Source organism: Natrix helvetica (assembly GCF_964273705.1).
Source record: "Natrix helvetica genome assembly, chromosome: 1".
NCBI classification, from domain to species: Eukaryota; Metazoa; Chordata; class Lepidosauria; order Squamata; family Natricidae; genus Natrix; species Natrix helvetica.
The window spans coordinates 38661626-38680762 of NC_138548.1; the positions used below are offsets into that span (position 1 = coordinate 38661626).

The window sequence follows — 19137 nt, forward strand, 5'->3', positions numbered from 1 at the left end:
AGTCCGGCTTCCGACCCGGGCACAGCACGGAGACGGCCTTGGTCGCATTGGTTGATGATCTCTGGAGGGCCAGAGATAGGGGTTGTTCCTCTATCCTGGTCCTATTAGATCTCTCGGCGGCGTTCGATACCATCGACCATGGTATCCTGTTGCACCGGCTAGAGGGGTTGGGAGTCAGGGGCACCGTTTTACGGTGGTTTGGCTCCTACCTCTCTGACCGGACGCAACGTGTGTTGGCAGGGGAGCAGAGATTGACCCGGAGGCCACTCACATGTGGAGTGCCACAGGGATCGGTGCTCTCGCCTCTCCTGTTCAACACATACATGAAACCGCTGGGCGAGATCATCCGTGGTTTTGGGGTGGGATATCATCTGTATGCTGATGATACTCAGCTATACATTTCCACCCCGAACCACCCCAATGAGGCCGTCGAAATGATGTCCCGGTGTTTGGAGGCCGTACAGGTCTGGATGGATGGCAACCGACTAAAACTCAACCCTTCCAAGACGGAGTGGCTGTGGCTTCCGGCCTCCCGGTTCAACCAGGTGCTTCCATCTCTGGCCATCGGGGGCGTGCAACTAGCCCCCATGGAACAGGTGCGCAATTTGGGCGCCCTCCTAGATGCCCGGCTGTCCATGGATGACCATGTAACAGCCGTGGCAAGGGGGGCGTTCCATCAGGTCCGCCTGATGCGCCAATTGCGCCCCTTATTGGACCGGGATGCCCTACGCACAGTCACCCATGCGCTAGTGACGTCTCGCCTGGACTACTGCAATGCTCTCTACATGGGGCTTCCCTTGAGATGCACTCGGAGACTACAGTTGGTCCAGAACGCGGCCGCGCGGGTGATTATGGGGAGGACTAGATACTCCCCTGTAACACCTCTCCTGCGCGAGCTGCACTGGCTTCCTGTGGTCTACCGAGTGCGTTTCAAGGTTTTGATTATGATCTTTAAAGCGCTTCATGGCACAGGGCCTAGTTACATGCAGGATCGCATCCTGCCCCACACATCCCAACGACCAATTCGCTCACACAGAGAGGGACTTCTCCGGGTGCCGTCCGCCAAACAGTGTCGGAGGGTGACACCCAGGAGCAGAGCCTTCTCTGTGATGGGCCCAGCCCTGTGGAATGACCTCCCCCGTGACATCAGGATTACTTCCGATCTCCGCTCCTTCCGTGTACAGCTGAAGACCCACCTCTTTCAATTATCTGGCCTGGCTCAACCGTAATTTTTCTCACTCCTCCTGACTGTCTTTTTAAATTTCAATTTTAATTGTACATTGGGTTTTTTACAATTGGGGTATTTTAATGGTGATTTTTAACTGTCTAAATGTTGTAATTTGTTACCTCCTCCGTGCATGTGTGTCTTTGTATATATGTATGTTTATGTGTCTGTACACATGTTTTATGTTCTATATGCCCCATTGTACGCTGCCCCGAGTCCTGCCTGGAAAGGGAGCGGCTAATAAATTCAAATTTTATTATTATTATTATTATTATTATTATTATTATTATTATTATTATTATTATTATTATTATTATTATTATTATTATTATTATTATTATTATTATTTCTTATCAGTAGTAGTTGCCCAAGGCAGATCTCCCTATTTTCCATTAAAATGGCCAAATTGATCCCTTGGCATATCCTTCTTTCAACTTATTAATTGACTTTTATCCAATCCTCAGATAATTTTATCTTCATCATCTTATACATTGCATGAGATTGATGATTAGATAATACATCGACATACAGTAGAACTTGCAAAGAAAATTCACAAAACACAGCAAAATTCTCACATTATGGGTACTTCTAGATTGTACTTTTCTTATACAATCAACTCATCATGTTTGTATAATTACGCAGAGAGAAATCCAGATGTCGCTTTCATTTGTCAATTTTCTATATCTTCCCACACTTTTTCCATTAAATCATAAACATTGTGCAAAAAAGGAAAAGGTAAATTTGTTACATAAGCTATCCAATCTCAAATGTCCTGAGTGGGTACTTTAAAACTGTAGCCTGAAGTAGGCTTATGCACTTATGCAACAACTGAATCTGCCCAAGGCCATCCCTAAAGATATTTATAACGAAAAGCCATTTCTCCCAAAATAAGCTTTACTCTAAAATACAGTAATTGTGGCAAAGGGCTACATTATTATAAATAATTGTAAATATGAAATCTCAAATTGAAACACAATTGAGACAATGTATCCTAGTGTGTATTTTAATTACATTTACTCTTTTGTACAGTATTCTAATTGTTTTTCACAATGTTATTTTCTTATTTCAGTGCATTGTAAGGTACTCTGAAAATTTGGTTTTGAAGGGTGATATATAAACAAATTAGGAAAATACAGTGCAAAAGTGGATTGCCTTATTTTCATTAGACTGAACAAAAACAGGATGTCACCTCAGCAGCCTCTGAACTAAGTTGGAAAAATAACACTATGTTATGTTCATTATAGACTACCATTTCCATCATTATTACCTTACATAAGGCTACATAATGTGAAAACTTGTTTTAAATGTGGTACATGATGTAGTAGGTCTAATGTTTTCATCCAAAACTATATTCTGCTGGAAAAAACTGTCTTAGAACCTTAGAATGGATCCTGAATTTATGGGAACTTTTTCTAAGCTTCCAAATTACATATAAGAGAATGACATTTAGTCAAAAGGAGTTCAGTATTTCCATACTGAGAGCTACGTTTAATGTAGATAAAGAAGTATTTACCGCAATTGTCAAAAGTTTAAATCTGCCATTTTAAGGTTAGGAACACATCTCCTAAATAAGAAAATTATAATACACTGATCCTGCCCACATTTATGATACAGTCCCACCTGCCTTATATCAGCACCCTATCATCTACAGCCTTCCCCCAAAAAATGATGAAGTAGAGTTTACTGTAAGGTTACCCATCCCTTATTTAGAGAAATAAGTTATCAAAGGCAATCTTGTATGATTAGTATGTATCACCATTTTCCAGTGATTCTCCAAAGTCAATGTAAGCTATTCATGGGTTCTACATTCCAGATGTTCTCTATCTAACACCTTGATCTTGAATCTACTTTTTAAAATTTGTCACTTGATTCACTGATGTAAAACCTAATGGGTTTTGGTAAGCAACTTTGAAAGTACTCTATTTTGTGAAGCACTGTCGCCTTCTATTATATTCAAAAGGAATTTAGCTCCAAGCTTCACCAAAATGATAGTCGTAACAAAACCTAGCTCATAACCCTTCTTGCACTTCAGATTAAAATACACAGTGGACTTCAATTTTTATTTCTATGATCTTGTGGTGGTGGCTCACTCTAGCTTATTCTAAGAGGCTAAATTGTTCTGATAGACTTTGAAGATGTGACCTTGTCTGACTGTAGCTTTGCATTCAATTTGCATACATACACTTACCTGAGTGGAAGTGCCTCCTTCTTCCTCAGGTTGGCTCAGGGTAAATTCCTCCATCACAGGTTCACGTGTATTCATTACCTCTGTCATGCTGCAAAAATCAGAACAGGCTATTAAAAATGTGAAAGACTTAAGGTAGGTCAAATGTCTCATAACATATTTTAATTTTCTTATCCACAAGCCAGACAAAGAGCACTATGGCTTAATACATATTAATAAACCAAGCTTCTCTGCTTGAACATCTATTAGTAGCATAATTCATATTAGTTGGATTCTTTTAACCGTGTTCATGAATTTGCAGGAAAAAAACAGAACTATTTGCACCACAACTTTTAAGTTAAATCTTTCCACATCAACAGCGATTCTTCTCTCTTCCTTACTTCAAAAGGAAAAAACCCAGAACTATTTGCACTGCAACTTTCAAATTAAATCTTTCCATATTAATAGCGATTCTTCTCTCTTCCTTACTTCAAATCAAGTCAGAAAAATTAGTGAGACATTAAACCAAAGGCAATTCAGAAAAATTGGATGGTGATTCCCTATGACTCAATATATATTTTGTTCTTTTTCTGAGGTTGCAGAAATGAGGTTTACACAATTGATACAGAAGTGAAATATTATGATGAATGGATGAATGCTTATTGAACAGAAGGATTAGAGGGGACATGATAACTGTCTTTCAGTATTCGAGGATCTGTCACAGAGAAGAGGGGATTGACTTATTCTACAAAGCACCAGAGGGCAGGACGAGAAGTAAAGAGTGGAAGCTTCTTAAAGAGAGATCCAACTTAGAAGGAAGGAGAAATTTTCTGACAGTGAGAACAATTATTTGATGAAATAGCTTGCCCCCCAGAGTTGTGGGTGCTCCGTCACTAGAGGTTTTCAAATATAGACTGGACAACCATTTGGCTGGAATGGTACAAGGTCACCTGCCTTGAGCAGAGGGTTGGACTAGATTATTTTTGAGATCCCTTCCATCCGTATAAGTCTATGTTCTATATTCTGTGTTCTACTGCTTTAAATGTTCATTTAAAACTCTCAAGGACAAACTTCAAACCAGAACAAATCAAAATTACAGCCTACAATGAGCTGCTGCCTGCTTCAATCATTTGCAGTGAGGCTAGTCCCTGAAGAAAATAACTACTATAATTAGAAAGTTAACATACTCTGCCTGAGAAAATGTATAAAATGACATAACATATGTTGAAATGCCTCACCTTTGTAGCATGATGAAATTAGATCATTAGCCCGCTCCCCATAAATTGCTTGTAAAGAGAATGGATTTTGTGGCACCAGGTGACAGGGGAAATTGGACATTTGCATGAACTAAAAACCAGAAAGTATGTGGCAAGAGTCCATTGAAATGGATGAAATGTCCACTCTGATTCCACACTGCAGTGCTTTCTCAAGGAAAGAGTAGAGAGCAAGCGCAGATGACATTTGCAGAAGCAGTGAAGCTTAAGTATCTAAGCATCTTTTGAAAAAAATAGTGCAGAAATAAAATAACTATAAAAATGCACAGATGCTCTTCCATGCAGCTGAACAATATTAAATGCTTTAAGAGAATGTTGCCAGGTTGTTTTTTTTACAGTTAACAGCCAGTCACCAGGACAGAATGAGAATTGAAACTATTCTGATCTCTGTTCAATATCAATTCCATTAGAATTTGAGGGCTCTGTGTTGTGAAGCAACAAGAGGAAACAGAAAACCCAGTATGTTATGTTATAAGATGCCATGCATCTTATACAACCACGGTTTTGACAGTCCATAGAAATGTCTATCACAGTGCTGGTGAACCTTTTTGGCACCAAGTGCCCAAATCATGTATGCATGCTGCAGCAGCACCGAAAACCTGAAGACTAGCTGCTAGTTTTTGGGTTTCCAGCATGTGCATGGACACCGGCCAGCTGGTCTTTGCATGTGCCAGAGCACTGGAAACCCAAAGACCAGCTGGCCAGTGCACGCATGCCTGTTTTTTTGGGTGTTTTTGAGCCGTTGTTTGGGCCATAAATGACCCCAAAATGGTCTGAAAACGGCCTGGAAAATGGCCTGTTTGGGGGGCATTTTTCCTACTATTTTAAGGCCATTTTCCGGCGCTCCAGTGCCTGTGAAGATCATGCACGTCAGAAACCAAAAGCACAGCTGGCAATGAGGACTCTGCGTGCCACCTCTGGGTCACCTCTGGCATCACGGGTCTATCATGACTTTTGCTGTTCTGGCCCATTTACTGCTATTGTTGCTCTGGAGCTATGTTCCTGCTTGGAAAAGGTCTCACAACCATAACAATGAAGCTGTGATGATGAAGGAAGACAATGTAGCCCTTATTTTCAGAGTGAACTGTTCTTTAATCATGGCAGACTATGACTGCTTCTCTTCCTTTTTTTAGAACCAGTGATTTGAAAAGTTAGAGCTGTTGCCAGCTTGTTGATGCAAGGCATAAATAGCTATTCCATAGCCTCTTAATTAGGAGATATATTAGGAGACTTAAGACAATATATGCAGTCTTAAGGATTATAGAAACTAGATTGCTGTCATCTTGGAGTCTTGCCTTTTACTTTCACAGAAACCACTGACTATTTATAGTTATTCACTGAAGATTCAGCACAATTTGCCATGCAAACAGACATGCTAAATCATTGTTGCACAAATGACTATCGGACCCGGGCATCAAGTTCCCCCTTCAAACACATGGAAGCAACATATGATATAAACTGCCTTGAATGTACATTAAGTTTCCCATTCAAAAGCATCAGTCACCATATGTCCATCCACAGTGAACTACCAGGACTTGCCCAAAGAACCTAACCTGCTGAAGTATCTTTCATTCAGTAATATGTACTGGCTTGTTCAACCCAGATGCCAGCAATATATTGAACTCTCTTTAGGAATGGATTGAGATGCTTTCATTTTTTCCTGAACCTGTTTGCATACAGACAAAGACTAGCACAAGTGTCAATAGGCTCCTTTCTTTCCTAGAAACTACATTTGTAATGCACTCAGCATATAGTGCAGCCTACAGAGGGCCAAAACCTAGATCTAAATCTAAGGAACAAGCTTCTTTCATTCTCTTGACAAAAAGCAGGAATTGGCAGATGAGTACGTCATTAACAACTAAGCATCTGAGCTGGGGTAAATAAGGGGAAGAAAATGACATAAATGAAGATTACATTTACCTTCTAAGGACATGAATGGATCTGTCTCCTGAAAAATCTATGCGTGTTGCCAATGTTCGCTCTGGGAAGGAAGTGTTGTGCCAATTGCGTCAATCACGTAGAGCATCTGAAAAAGACAATATTGGAATGAATCAGAGGATGCAGTGGAAGTGATAAAGCCAGAAGAATTGGGCATAATGAACCTGAGATAAAGAGAGAACGGGAGGAAGCAGGCCGTTCCACACTGAAAATTCTACAAAATTCCAAAAGATAATTTAGGAGAATTTTGTATATATGGTAGATAAACCACTGCATTTGCTGGGATTACAAAGATGCTTGGCTTTCCTTCTACAACCAGTGAAATCTGCCACTGTTTCTCCTCTGAGGAATCCTTTTTTTAAAACAAAGTTTTTTATTTTATTTTAATTTCATACATATAACCACAAGTATACCATTTCATCTAAACAGAAATTATTTTGTATTGTCCATTATTATATCATTCCTTGACCCAGAACAGCTATCATTTGCTCTTCTGCTTTCCATACACCATATACCCTATTTCACCGCCATCCTATCTCCTCTCCCTCTCTCCTCCTCCTCCCTACCTCCTTTATTCCCTCTACCATCCTTCTCTTCTCTACCTCCCCTTCCTCTCTCCTTCTCCTCTCTCCTCTTTCCACTCCTTCTTTCTCTCCTACTTCTCCTCTCCCTTCTATTTTCCTATCTCCTGTCTTCTCTCTTCCTCCTTGTCTATACCTTTCCTTTTCACTCTCTCCGATTAATTTACATGGGGTATTTCAGCATCTGAGCATACTTCATTTAATATTTTCTGGTATTGATAATTTCATTCCAATAAACACCTTTCATATCTATAATTTTACATACATTCTCTCTTTAGTGGTATATGTATTTCAAAATTCCATTATTTGGTGTGTCCCCCCCCCCCCGCAAGCCTATTTTGGGGACAAAGTGTGAGCCAGATTCAAGTTTCCCGCTTAACTAATACTAATTTTACATAGCTATATATCGTTAAACACTACAAATTTGTAACTCTCTCATTAGCACTTCAGTTAATTATTCTCATTGGGTGTATTTTCCTATTCCTTATCTATTTTTACAATGTGCTTTCTTATTTAGTATTTACTCCTCTGAGGAATCTTACCCAAAATATAATATTCAACCCACTTTGGGGGGAAAAACCTGACTAAAGCTTGAAAGTATGTAGCTTTCACTGTTATTTCAACTCAGGATCAATAACGATGTATAATATGAAGTAAAATAGTTATATGAAGGATAATATGAAGTAAACCCAGAAGGTTTGCTGTTGTGGCCCAGCAGGAGCCGTTGGAGCTGCCACCAGACTCCAAGAGCGAGGGTCCCTATGAGTCAGTTCTGGAGGACCCTGGGCAGGGTTCTGACTCTAAGCAGGGATCGGAGAGTCTGGTTGGCCACCAGGAGGCGCGTGAGGCATGGAGCAGCGGTGAGAGCCAAAGGAGGGGGGCTCCGGATGCTATGCCTTGGAGCAGTGGGGAGGAGTCATGGGACAGTGACTCAGACATAAGCAGGGAGTTCTTAGATGCCCATTATCGCTGCGTCCACAGGCGCAAGGAGCAAGGGCGCAGTTACCGGCGGTAATTGCTCTCAGCTGCTGATAAGTAGACTACCCTTCAGTCTATAAAAGGATTGACTGAGCATACGCCCTTTGCAGAAGTCAACAAAGGAACTATTCAGAAAGTTCTGTCTTGGAAGCTTAGCATGCTAGACAGCTGCTATCGTGTCTCTGTGCTGGAGGATTCTGAGAGTCTTGTCGTGGTGGATTGCTGCCAAGGATCTGTCTCTCTGTCTGTGCAATAAATCCTGTTGAAGTAGTTTTGGTCCGGAGTGTGTTCTGTGTTGGCGAGGGAAGAAGGGGGGTCAGAACAGATTGACTTCTGCCCCAAACGAAACTCCATTAAGTTATAATGGAGCAACTCCAGGCTGAGAACGCTCATTTAGCTTTGCTGACAGCACAGGTTGCTCAACTTCATGCACCTGCTAACCCCCCCCCCCCCAGCAATGGAGGAAATGCCCAGTGGCTATACCGGACAAATTTGATGGAAATCAAAAACTGTTTGCTGAGTTCTTGGGCCAATGCCAGCTGTTTATCAGCTTGAGAGCAGAGGACTTTCCCACCAACCGGACGAAGGTGGGATTTATTATCAGCTTGCTCTCAGGCACAGCAGCGAGGTGGGCCACTCCCTTGCTTTCTCAGCCGAGCCCCCTGCTGGACTATTTCCAGGGTTTTTGTAACCATCTCAGGCTGATGTTTGAAGATCCCATTAAAGAGGAAACAGCCACCAGACTCCTTAAGGATTTGCAACAGGGGCGTGGTTCTTTGCAGGATTATGTCAGCGAATTCCAGCTGCTTAGTCAGGACTCTGCTTGGAATGAGCCAGCCCTCATGGACACTTTTCAGGATGGCCTGTCAGATGACCTGCAGGACGAGCTTGTGAGGGTGGACAGGCCTCCAACGTTCGACGCGTTGGTTCACTTGTGCCTCCGGATTGACAGCTGGCTGCAGAGGCGGAGGTCTCGCCGAGCGTCCTGGGAGGTTATTAGAGTGCCAGTCCCTCAGGAGACTACAGTTGCACGGGAGGAGCCCATGGAGTTGGGTGCCGCCAAACCCCGCTTGTCACCCACGGAGATGGACAGACGGCATGCAGAGGGGTTGTGTTTTTACTGTGGGGATCCTGGACACCTGGCTTTAGTTTGCCCCAAGAAGGGTAGGGGGGCTGCACGGTCTGCGGCCTTCCCTCCGCGACGGATCACCTTGTCGGGAAACGGGGTAAGCCCTATCTGAGGAAGACTTCGGGTCGGGCATAGGCCGGAACAGAGGTGGACGGGCCTCCACGGCACATGATTTTAGCAGCGCACATTCTCTTGTCGGGTAGTCCGCAGGGAATTCCGGCCCATGCCTTGGTCGATTCCGGGGCTACCACGAACTTTATGGATGCAGCGTTTGCTACTAAATATAATGTCCCTCTGTGTCTGGTGGACCCTCCAATGCGTGTTGAGACCATTGATGGTCGGGTGCTTCTGTGTGGGCCTATCAAGGCCGCCACGCAGCCTTTGCGCCTGATCCTCGGGGAGCATGAGGAAGCCATCCAATTTTACGTGGCTTTGGGCCTGCATTTCCCCGTGGTATTGGGCTTGACTTGGCTGCGGGTGCACGATCCTCAAATCTACTGGCCGCAGAACTTGATCACATTCCCGTCTTTGCAATGCGTCGACCACACCCGTCAGGTTTGTGCGGCCCAGGTGCCCAGTTCGCCCGAGGTGACTGTGCCGCCGGATTTAGCGGAGTTCGCGGATGTCTTTAGCGAACAGGAGGCGGATCAACTGCCGCCGTACTGGCCTTATGACTGTCCCATTGACCTAGTACCTGATGTGAAACTCTCGGCGGGACGTTTATATTCCATGTCTGAGCCGGAATTGGCCACATTGCAGGACTTTATTGACAAGAACCTCGCTTCGTCTTCACCCTTGTCTGCCCCAGTTTTGTTCGTAAAAAAGAAGACCAGGGATCTGAGACTTTGTTGCGATTACCGGTGCCTGAATGCCATCACGGTACGTAACCGTTATCCATTGCCCCTGATTCCTGAGTTGTCGGAGCGGCTCCAAGAGGCAATGGTGTTCACAAAACTGGACTTGCGTGGGGCTTACAACTTGGTCCGAGTCAGGGTGGGGGACGACTGGAAGACGGCCTTTGGCACCCGGTACGGACATTTCGAGTACACGGTCATGCCGTTCGGGTTGACCAATGCCCCGGCTGTCTTCCAACACTTCATGAATGACATCTTCCGGGACCTTTTGGATCAGTTTGTCATCATTTACCTGGATGACATCTTGATCTACTCCACGTCCCGGAGGGATCATAAACGTCATTTGCGTCTGGTCTTGCAGCGACTCCGAGAACACCACTTATTTGCCAAGCTGGAGAAGTGTCAGTTCTGGCAGACTACCATCGAGTTCCTGGGGCACCGCATCTCCCCTGACAGAATTGCGATGGAGCCAGGCAAAGTGGAGGCGTTACGTAGTTGGCAACCTCCTCGACGTATGAAGGATGTTCAGCGACTCCTCGGGTTTGCCTATTACTGGACCTTCATCCCCAGCTTTGCTTTCTTGACTGCGCTCCTCACTCGGCTCCTGCAAAAGAAAGTGCCGTTTCGCTGGGGGCCCACGGAACAACAGGCGTTTGTGGCCCTGAAGCGCGCTTTTACGAGGGAGCCGATCCTGAAGCACCCTGATCCCCATCGCCCCTTTGTAGTAGAGGCGGATGCGTCTGACATGCTGGACAGCTGCTATCGTGTCTCTGTGCCGGAGGGTTCTGAAAGTCTTATCGTGGTGGATTGCTGCCAAGGATCTGTCTGTCTGTCTGTGCAATAAATCCTGTTGAAGTAGTTTTGGTCCGGAGTGTGTTCTGTGTTGGCGAGGGAAGAAGGGGGGTCAGAACAGTTTACTATATTTACCTAAAAGAAAGACTTATTGCTTTGTCAAATATTTTTTATTTAATATGTATCTGGGGTGAGGAAGGTGGTAAAGATTTTATAAGCACTAGGTTGCCTTCTGAGTGAGGTATACTGGTAAATGCTGCCAATATACAATGCTACTGATTTTCTCAAATAACCTATTGCTTGCTCCTAAATTATAACTATCCAAATAAAGTTTATTGAAAGCTCAGTGGCTAAGACACTGAGCTTGGCAATCAGAAAGATCGGCAGTTCAGCGATTCGAATCCCTAGCGTCGCGTGATGGAGTGAGCTCCCATTACTTGTTCCAGCTTCTGCCAACCTAGCAGTTCGAAAGCATGTAAAAATGCAAGTAGAAAAATAGGAGCCATATTTGATGGGAAGGTAACAGCGTTCCTTGCGCCTTTGGTGTTTAGTCATGCCAACCACACGACCACAGAGACGTCTTTGGACAGTGTTGGCTCTTCAGCTTTGAAACTGAGATGAACACCACCCCTGATTCAGGAATAACTAGCATATATGTGCAAGGGGAACGTTTACTTTTAAGAGATGTTATGTGAAACCTATAAAAGATGGCATAGATATTTGCATATTCACTCATAGGAATCCCTGCGGATCTTACTCTGCTAGTCATTACTGACTAGAGGAGGTGGTGCTCATATCCATTTTGAGGCCATTGATTCAGTGCTGTCCAAAGAGATTTTCACGGTAATGTGGCCAGCATGACATTGCCGAGCACTGTTTCCTTCCAACCAAAGTGGTACCTATTTATCTATTTGTATTTGCATGCTTTCCAGCTGCTAGGTGGAAAGGAGCTTGGTGAAGATGGGTGCTCACCTCATCATGTGACACTTGTGTGTCAAACCCGGGCTGATAAGCCCAGCATTATAACCACTGGGCCATTGCACCGCCCATATTCACTAAGGAGATTGAGGGGGGGGGGGAACTCCTTCCTTCTTCAGATAGTATTCTAATAAAATAGAAGCTCTTTATCCACCAAATATTCCTGGTTCTTCTGTTTATGAAACTAAATTCTTTCAAACCTTCTTCAGTCTCTCCTAATAGAACCTGCCCAATCTAATTTGAGTTTGTTCTTCTGCACAAATTCACAAATCCACTTTGCCCAATTTCCAGTCTAAAACAAAAAGCAAAGAGCTCATCTCTTTTCTTACACTGGTTTTCTTTAAGAAGGTTGAAGAGTTTCACAGTCTATTGCAAACTTAGAGATGGAATTACAGTAAAAGGTGTGTTTTATTTTGGGCAATAAAGGATCCCCTCTCAATGTTTTCTCAAGGCTAGAGATTAATAAGAGTTTGTGTCGAGGTGCACAGATTTTATTTAAGACTTTCTCCTCATATTCTATGATCCTCCTGACAGACAAGGGAAAGAGGGAAGCCGAGAAGCATGATACTCAGAGGTTGTTGAAAAATCAACCTTATAGATGAAATCTTAACTGTTTATAACTTGGGACTTATGGACAGCCAATTAGAAGAGACTTACGAAAGATTGATTTTGAATATGGTAACTGCAGCAAGATTATTATATGCACAAGATAAAAAAATTCTGAAACTGGAGTGGTTTGTAAAGATTATGGAATTGGTGGAAGTGGCAAAATTGACCTGTTTGATCAGGGATAAGACAGCAAGTACTAGAAAAACTTGGAAACCTCTTATGAACTTTTTGCTGAAAATGGAAAAAATGAACTGATTTATGGATTTTCTGATTAAAAAGGACTGAATATGAGAAGAAGAGAATGCAATTTTAATGAGGGAGGAATGAGAATAAGTTTGTAAGTGCTGTAAAAAAGATTGGAAATTGCTTCTTAATATATCTTTCCTTTTTTTTCTATTTGTATCTCTTTCTATAAAACTTAATTCTCCACTGCATATTATTTCTTTTGCTTTTCTTTACATCGTTTTATAATTAGCTTTTATTTATCTGTGTTTTTTAAAATAAAAAATAAATTTAAAAAAGATAACCAGAGATCAATGGAACATAATTATGGCAAACAGAATTATAGAAGAAGGTAAGATCTTTAAAAAAATGTACAGTTGCCTTTCGATCATAAATGGTACCAAAGAACTAAAAGTCAACACTAGCAATTATTAAACAATTGATGACCCAAGTTAAATGGCAGTGCATAGAGTATTCTACTTTAACTTTACTTTAAATAATCTGGAAAATACAGGACAGGCTGCATTTGGTGTCTAAATATATCAAAGAAGATGGTAATGGATGTCCAAAAAGTTTTAGGAGATTCTTAACTTGGTGGATCCTTCCTTCCTTCCTTCCTTCCTTCCTTCCTTCCTTCCTTCCTTCCTTCCTTCCTTCCTTCCTTCCTTCCTTCCTTCCTTCCTTGCCTGCCAGAATAGAATAGAATAACAGAGTTGGAAGGTACCTTGGAGATCTTCTAGTCTAACCCTCTGCCTAGACAGGAAACCCTATACCATTTCAGACAAATGGTTAGCCAATATCTTCTTTAAAACATCCAGTGTTGGAGCAACTTCTGGAGGCAAGTTGTTCCACTGATTAAATGGCCGGCCTGCCCCCCCTTTTTTTTTTGCAGTGGAACATGGTTACAGACTCCAATGGATGTTTTTGTAATAGGGGACTTGAAGTATGTTGAAGGGAAAAGCGTCAGGCAAATAGATTTTGATTAAACACTCTGCCCATTAAACCATGGCTACCCTCCGCCTATCATGTTGCTTATTAATGACCATTAAATAAGTCACTGTGTACACACTCACTCACTCTCTCTCACACAAACACACTGGAATGTTTGTACTGGTAAAAGGACTTGAAAAGTTATGAAAGACAGCAAACATCAGGTTCCAATAGAAGGTCCAGTATTCTTCCCAACTCAAGGAATCTTTAACACAAATATTTTATGCCAGCTATAGCCATTTCCCTAGAGTTGAAAAAGGTGTCTTCACTGAAATGAATAGCAGTAGTGTGTAAGCTGTATGCCTTACAGTAACTTGGATCATAGCCACAGAGGTTTAACAAACCTTCTTAGTTAGGAATCATTTCAGTCATAATTTAGAATAGTAGATTAATCAGGCAATGATTTCATTCAAAAATAACAATTAAGAAAAAAATGTCCCTTATTTTTCAATATTCATTTTCTGAAAAGATCCTGGGTTATCACAATTAAAGAGATTCTAATGCTTCACAATTACCTCTGTATTTACAAGCCAACTCTGTTTTCATAGAATATAGAACATAAAATCATAAGCAGTATCATATTATTTGTTGTTATGGATCTGTATAAAACCTGGCTTTTATTCTGTTCCAGAATTCATCTGAAATCTCTAGGCAATTTTACCCTTTTATTCTTCCTGCTCTGTCCAATTTGCTTATATTTATGATAAAAATAGGCTGAGATATAATGTCCAAATGATGAATGATAAAATATATTGTTTAAAAAGAATAGCAAATCTGTTCTCTAAATCACTGTTCATGATACTAGCATCCATTTAAATGCTTGAACCAGGCTACTCTTACATTGTTCTTGAAGCAAAATTTTAGCCATTGCAAAAACAATTATTATAATATAGAGCAATCTATCCAGACAAGACTGTATAGTCCAGAGGATTTAATGTATGGATTTCCTTCCATCTTTCCTCCTTCCCTTCCTCCATTTTCTTCACCATCCTCCCTTCTTATATGAACCTAAAAGCCAAGTTTTATACAGATCTATAATAACAAATAATATGATACTCGTTTCATTGAAATAAAAGAGATTTAAATATAGAAAGCTGTCTTAATCAAAGTTAGATCTATTAATTAAGACTGTTTGCTTGGGATTTGTCTCCCATAGATGCCTACTTATCTGGAGCAAATGATTCTATGTTCTACATTCTATGAAAACAGAGTTGGCTTGCATTTTACCCAGATACTGTAATATCTAGTTCATATAAGTGATATGGTTCACTTGACAACATATTATTCTGTTTTCGTTTTTTTTAATTTGTATGTTCAGTTTTTCAAATTATATGTAGATTGTTCTTTCTCTATAGTGTTATGTATAGTTCAATCTGAGATCTTCTAATTTACCAATGAGAATGCTAATTGGAATTACAGAACTTGTTTGCAATATTTCCCCCCTGACTGAACCATTGGTCCAGATGAGTGAACAGGCTGGCTGAAAAACAGCATTTGAATTCCTGAATTCCCAAGACAACAGCTTGGATTCCAAATTAACCAGAACATTTTGAAGACTTCCTGTAATCACCCAAATCTATTTTCCAGATACAATATTTCTCCAATATAATATTTATACAATGGAACCAATGCAAAATTCTAAGCAAAAATATGGAGCTGTCCTGGAGTTTACATTCTTATAGCCATAAACAGCTGTCCATCTAATAACTGCATTTTACAATTTCCCTACAAGCATATCACTTGTAGATGAATTCTTTTTTTGATATATACAGATGAAAACTGTGCTGGATTCAAGTGTAATCCATTTATGTCAACTAGATTCTGCAACAAGCATAACTAAAAAGCAGCATCATTCTGTTGTTTTCTCCAGTGGTTAATTTTTAGTGCCATGGTGCTACTGTAGTTTTATAGCCCCATGAATTAATTCCTAAAATGATAGCTACCATCACATCATCTGGCATTGCATTTTATTTGTTTATTCCATGCTTTGCAACTATGAAGTTATTCCTGCTATCAGGATAGGAAGATCTATTCCAGAAAAGCTTTAACAGTAGATTCAGCTAACTGTATACAGTGGCTTTTTAATGGAGAATAAAATATATGATTACCTCCAGCATTACCCTGCCTGCCATAAGTTAGTCATTCATAATATCACTTGAAGTGCTGTTCTCAATTCAAGGAACATTTGATCCTTCAGTATCTGTGACAAATCATCACTAGTCTGACTCACAGTTTAGATGCCTCAAGCTAAAAATTCCTCTCTATAGAATGTTTATATAGCTTGGTATGATATCCTATCAATTGCTTTACTGAAAGGGAAGGTGACTTGTAGCATATCCCATTGAGAGGTTGTAACTTTGGAGCAATAACTGAAACTTGCACACTGATACTAGTAAATATTAAATATTGGTCAGATTATCCCAGAACCAACAAGGGAAACCACCATTACCACCACCACCAACAACAACAACAACAAGAACAACAACAAGAACAACAAGAGTAAGGTTCTACATTTAGGCAAGAAAAACTAAATACACAGGTACAGTATAGGTGGCACCTTGCTCAACAGTAGTAACTGTATGAAAGGGATCTTGGAGTCCTAGTGAACAACCATTTAAATGTGAGCCAGCAGTGTGCAGCAGCTGCCAAAAAAGCCAACACAGTTCTAGGCTGCATCAACAGAGGGATAGAATCAAGATCACATGAAGTGTTAATACCATTTTATAATGCCTTCGTAAGGCCACACTTGGAATACTGCATTCAGTTTTGGTCGCCACGATGTAAAAAAGATGTGGAGACTCTAGAAAGAGTGCAGAGAAGAGCAACAAAGATGATTAGGGGACTGGAGACTAAAACATATGAAGAACAGTTGCAGGAACTAGGTATGTCTAGCTTAAGAGAAAGAAGGACTAGGGGAGACATGATAGCAGTGTTCCAATATCTCAGGGGTTGCCACAAAGAAGAGGGAGTCAAGCTATTCTCCAAAGCACCTGAGGGTAGGACAAGAAGCAATGGGTGGAAACTAATCAAGGAGAGAAGCAACTTAGAACTGAGGAGAAATTTCCTGACAGTTAGAACAATTAATCAGTGGAACAGCTTCCCTCCAGAAGTTCTGAATGCCCCAACGCTCGAAATCTTTAAGAAGATGTTGGATATCCTGTTTTGTAGAACGTTTTTTTTAAAAAAGGAATGTAGTTCAGAGCCAGTCAAAAGGTTAATAGCAATAGCACTTAGACTTATATACCGCTTCACAGTGCTTTACAGCCCACTCTAAGCAGTTAACAGAGTCAGCACATGGCCCCCAACAATCTGGGTCCTCATTTTATCCACCGCGGAAGGTTGGAAGGCTGAGTCAACCTTGAGCCTGGTGAGATTCAAACTGCCAAGTTGCAGGGAGCCGGCAGTCAGTAGAAGTAGCCTGCTATTCTAACCACTCTTATCCTTGACATTCAGTATCCAGGTAAGATTAGAAAAGACTCCCATCTAAATACTTGAACAATCTTCACATGTACCATAACTTTTACTGTCTCAGGGTAGGGTGGAGGGAAATGCTAAAAATTTCAAACACATACAATTATGTGTCCACATAAACTAGGTTTCTTCACTTTTTTGCTTTCTAATAATAATTTATATGCTGCCTGACTAGCAGTGACTTTGTGTGATCTATTTTACTCTAAATAAATGGAAAGCTATTCTGGTGTCTTGTTCAATGGATTATGATAGACAGGAGGGAACATTTGATCCCTATTACAAGTCCCATTGTCTTACAATTAAAGCAAAGATAGATGATAGATAGCTAGAATTTAAACATTAAGCAATTTTAATGATAATTCTAAACAATATTTTAAAATATTAAAAACAAACTAAGATTCGCACCAGTAGAAATCAATCAACATTTTTCTTTTTGTCCAAATTTAATAAAAAAGTTGGAGCCTGAAGTGGGCTAAATTTCGATTATCAAAGCTTTTCTGATTTGGCTGTTACGGTTTAGAAAGAGAGGAAGAAAGGGAATTCTATGAACAAAAAAGCCACATATCTAGAATTTTTATGACTTTCTGAATGTGGATAACAGTCATATATAACAGCAGCAGTGACGTGCGGTGAGGTTTATGGCTGGTGAGGCTGGTGACGTCATCAGGAAGGCGGGGAATGGGACCACGTGTGCTGGAAGCTGAGGCTGCCTCAGCCTCCAGCACACGTGATCCCATTGCCCGCCTTCCTGAGTGTGCTCCGCCGGCTCGCACTCCGCAGTCCTTGAAAGCAACTGCCTCTGCTGGACTTTGCAGTCCAGCAGAGGCAGGAGGGTTCTCGTCGTTCCCCAGTTGCTTTCATGGCTTCGTCATCCGGGAGCGGCGACAACATTTCTGCCTCCGCAGCTCGCAGGCGCGGACGGACGGAGGTAGCCAGAGTGGCGCCAAGGCAGTCCGGCGGGCGAGCGACCGAGGACCTCCATCGCTCGCTCGCTCGCTCTTTCGTCTGCCTGGACCGTCGCTCTGGCTACATCCGTCTGTCCGCACCCGGGAGCTGCGGAGGCAGAAATGTTTTCGGCTCTCCCAGATGACGAAGCCACAAAAGCGACTGGGGAACGACGAGAACCTTCCTGCCAAGTCCAGCAGAGGCAGGAAGGTTCTCGTCATTCCCCAGTCGCTTTCATGGCTTCGTCATCCGGGAGCGCCAACAACATATCTGCCTCCGCAGCTCCCGGGCGTGGCCGGGCGGATGTATTTAATATTATTATTATATATATATATATATATATATATATATATATATATATATATATATATATATATATATATATATATATATATAATATTATATTATATTATATTATTTCATGAAGAGAGGTGAGGCTCTGCCTCCCTTGCCTCCCCTGACCACACGTCCCTGAACAGCAGTATTCAACCTTACTGTCTAGGAGCTCAAGACCAAAGAGAACAATGTTACCACAATTTCTTCCTATATCACATTTTTAGGTCAGGTAAAATATTTCAAGACATCCCTGCCATCTTCATGGTGGAATATGATTTCATAGAATAATACGGTTGAAAGAAGGCATTTAAACCATCAACTGCAATCTCACGGGGTGAGTAGAAATTCCATTTCATTACATCCAGGAAATGTCTATGAAGATTCTCAGTCATCCAGGTCCTGGTTACCCCAAACATGCTTTTTCAAGAGGCAACTGGACTTTCTGGTTTTTCTTTGAAGATGTTTCACTTCTCATCCAAGAAGCTTCTTCAGCTCTGGACTGGATGGTGGGGAATGGAAGGATTTATATACTCCTTGCAGACAGCTGGTCATTTGATTCTTTTAGCAAGTCGTTAAGGTCCCAGAGGGGGAGGGATATGACATCATCTATCTGCAAAGTACAACACAGTCCTTTCAAAAATTCAAGAAGGC

At 41.6% G+C, this 19137-nt stretch overlaps 1 protein-coding gene across 3 annotated transcripts in view; it reads right to left on the reverse strand.

The window, feature by feature from the left end:
* LBHD2 (LBH domain containing 2) overlaps nucleotides 1–19137 on the reverse strand; it is a 75745-nt gene that overhangs the window by 11680 nt on the left and 44928 nt on the right. For all 3 annotated transcript variants that reach the window (XM_081956775.1, XM_081956777.1, XM_081956776.1), the window contains exons 2-3: nucleotides 6584–6689; nucleotides 3414–3501 (exon numbers count right to left, since the gene is read on the reverse strand). In XM_081956775.1, coding sequence (XP_081812901.1) covers nucleotides 3414–3500 — 87 coding nt within the window. In that variant the 5' untranslated portion in view covers nucleotide 3501; nucleotides 6584–6689. The remainder of the gene's footprint in view (nucleotides 1–3413; nucleotides 3502–6583; nucleotides 6690–19137) is intronic.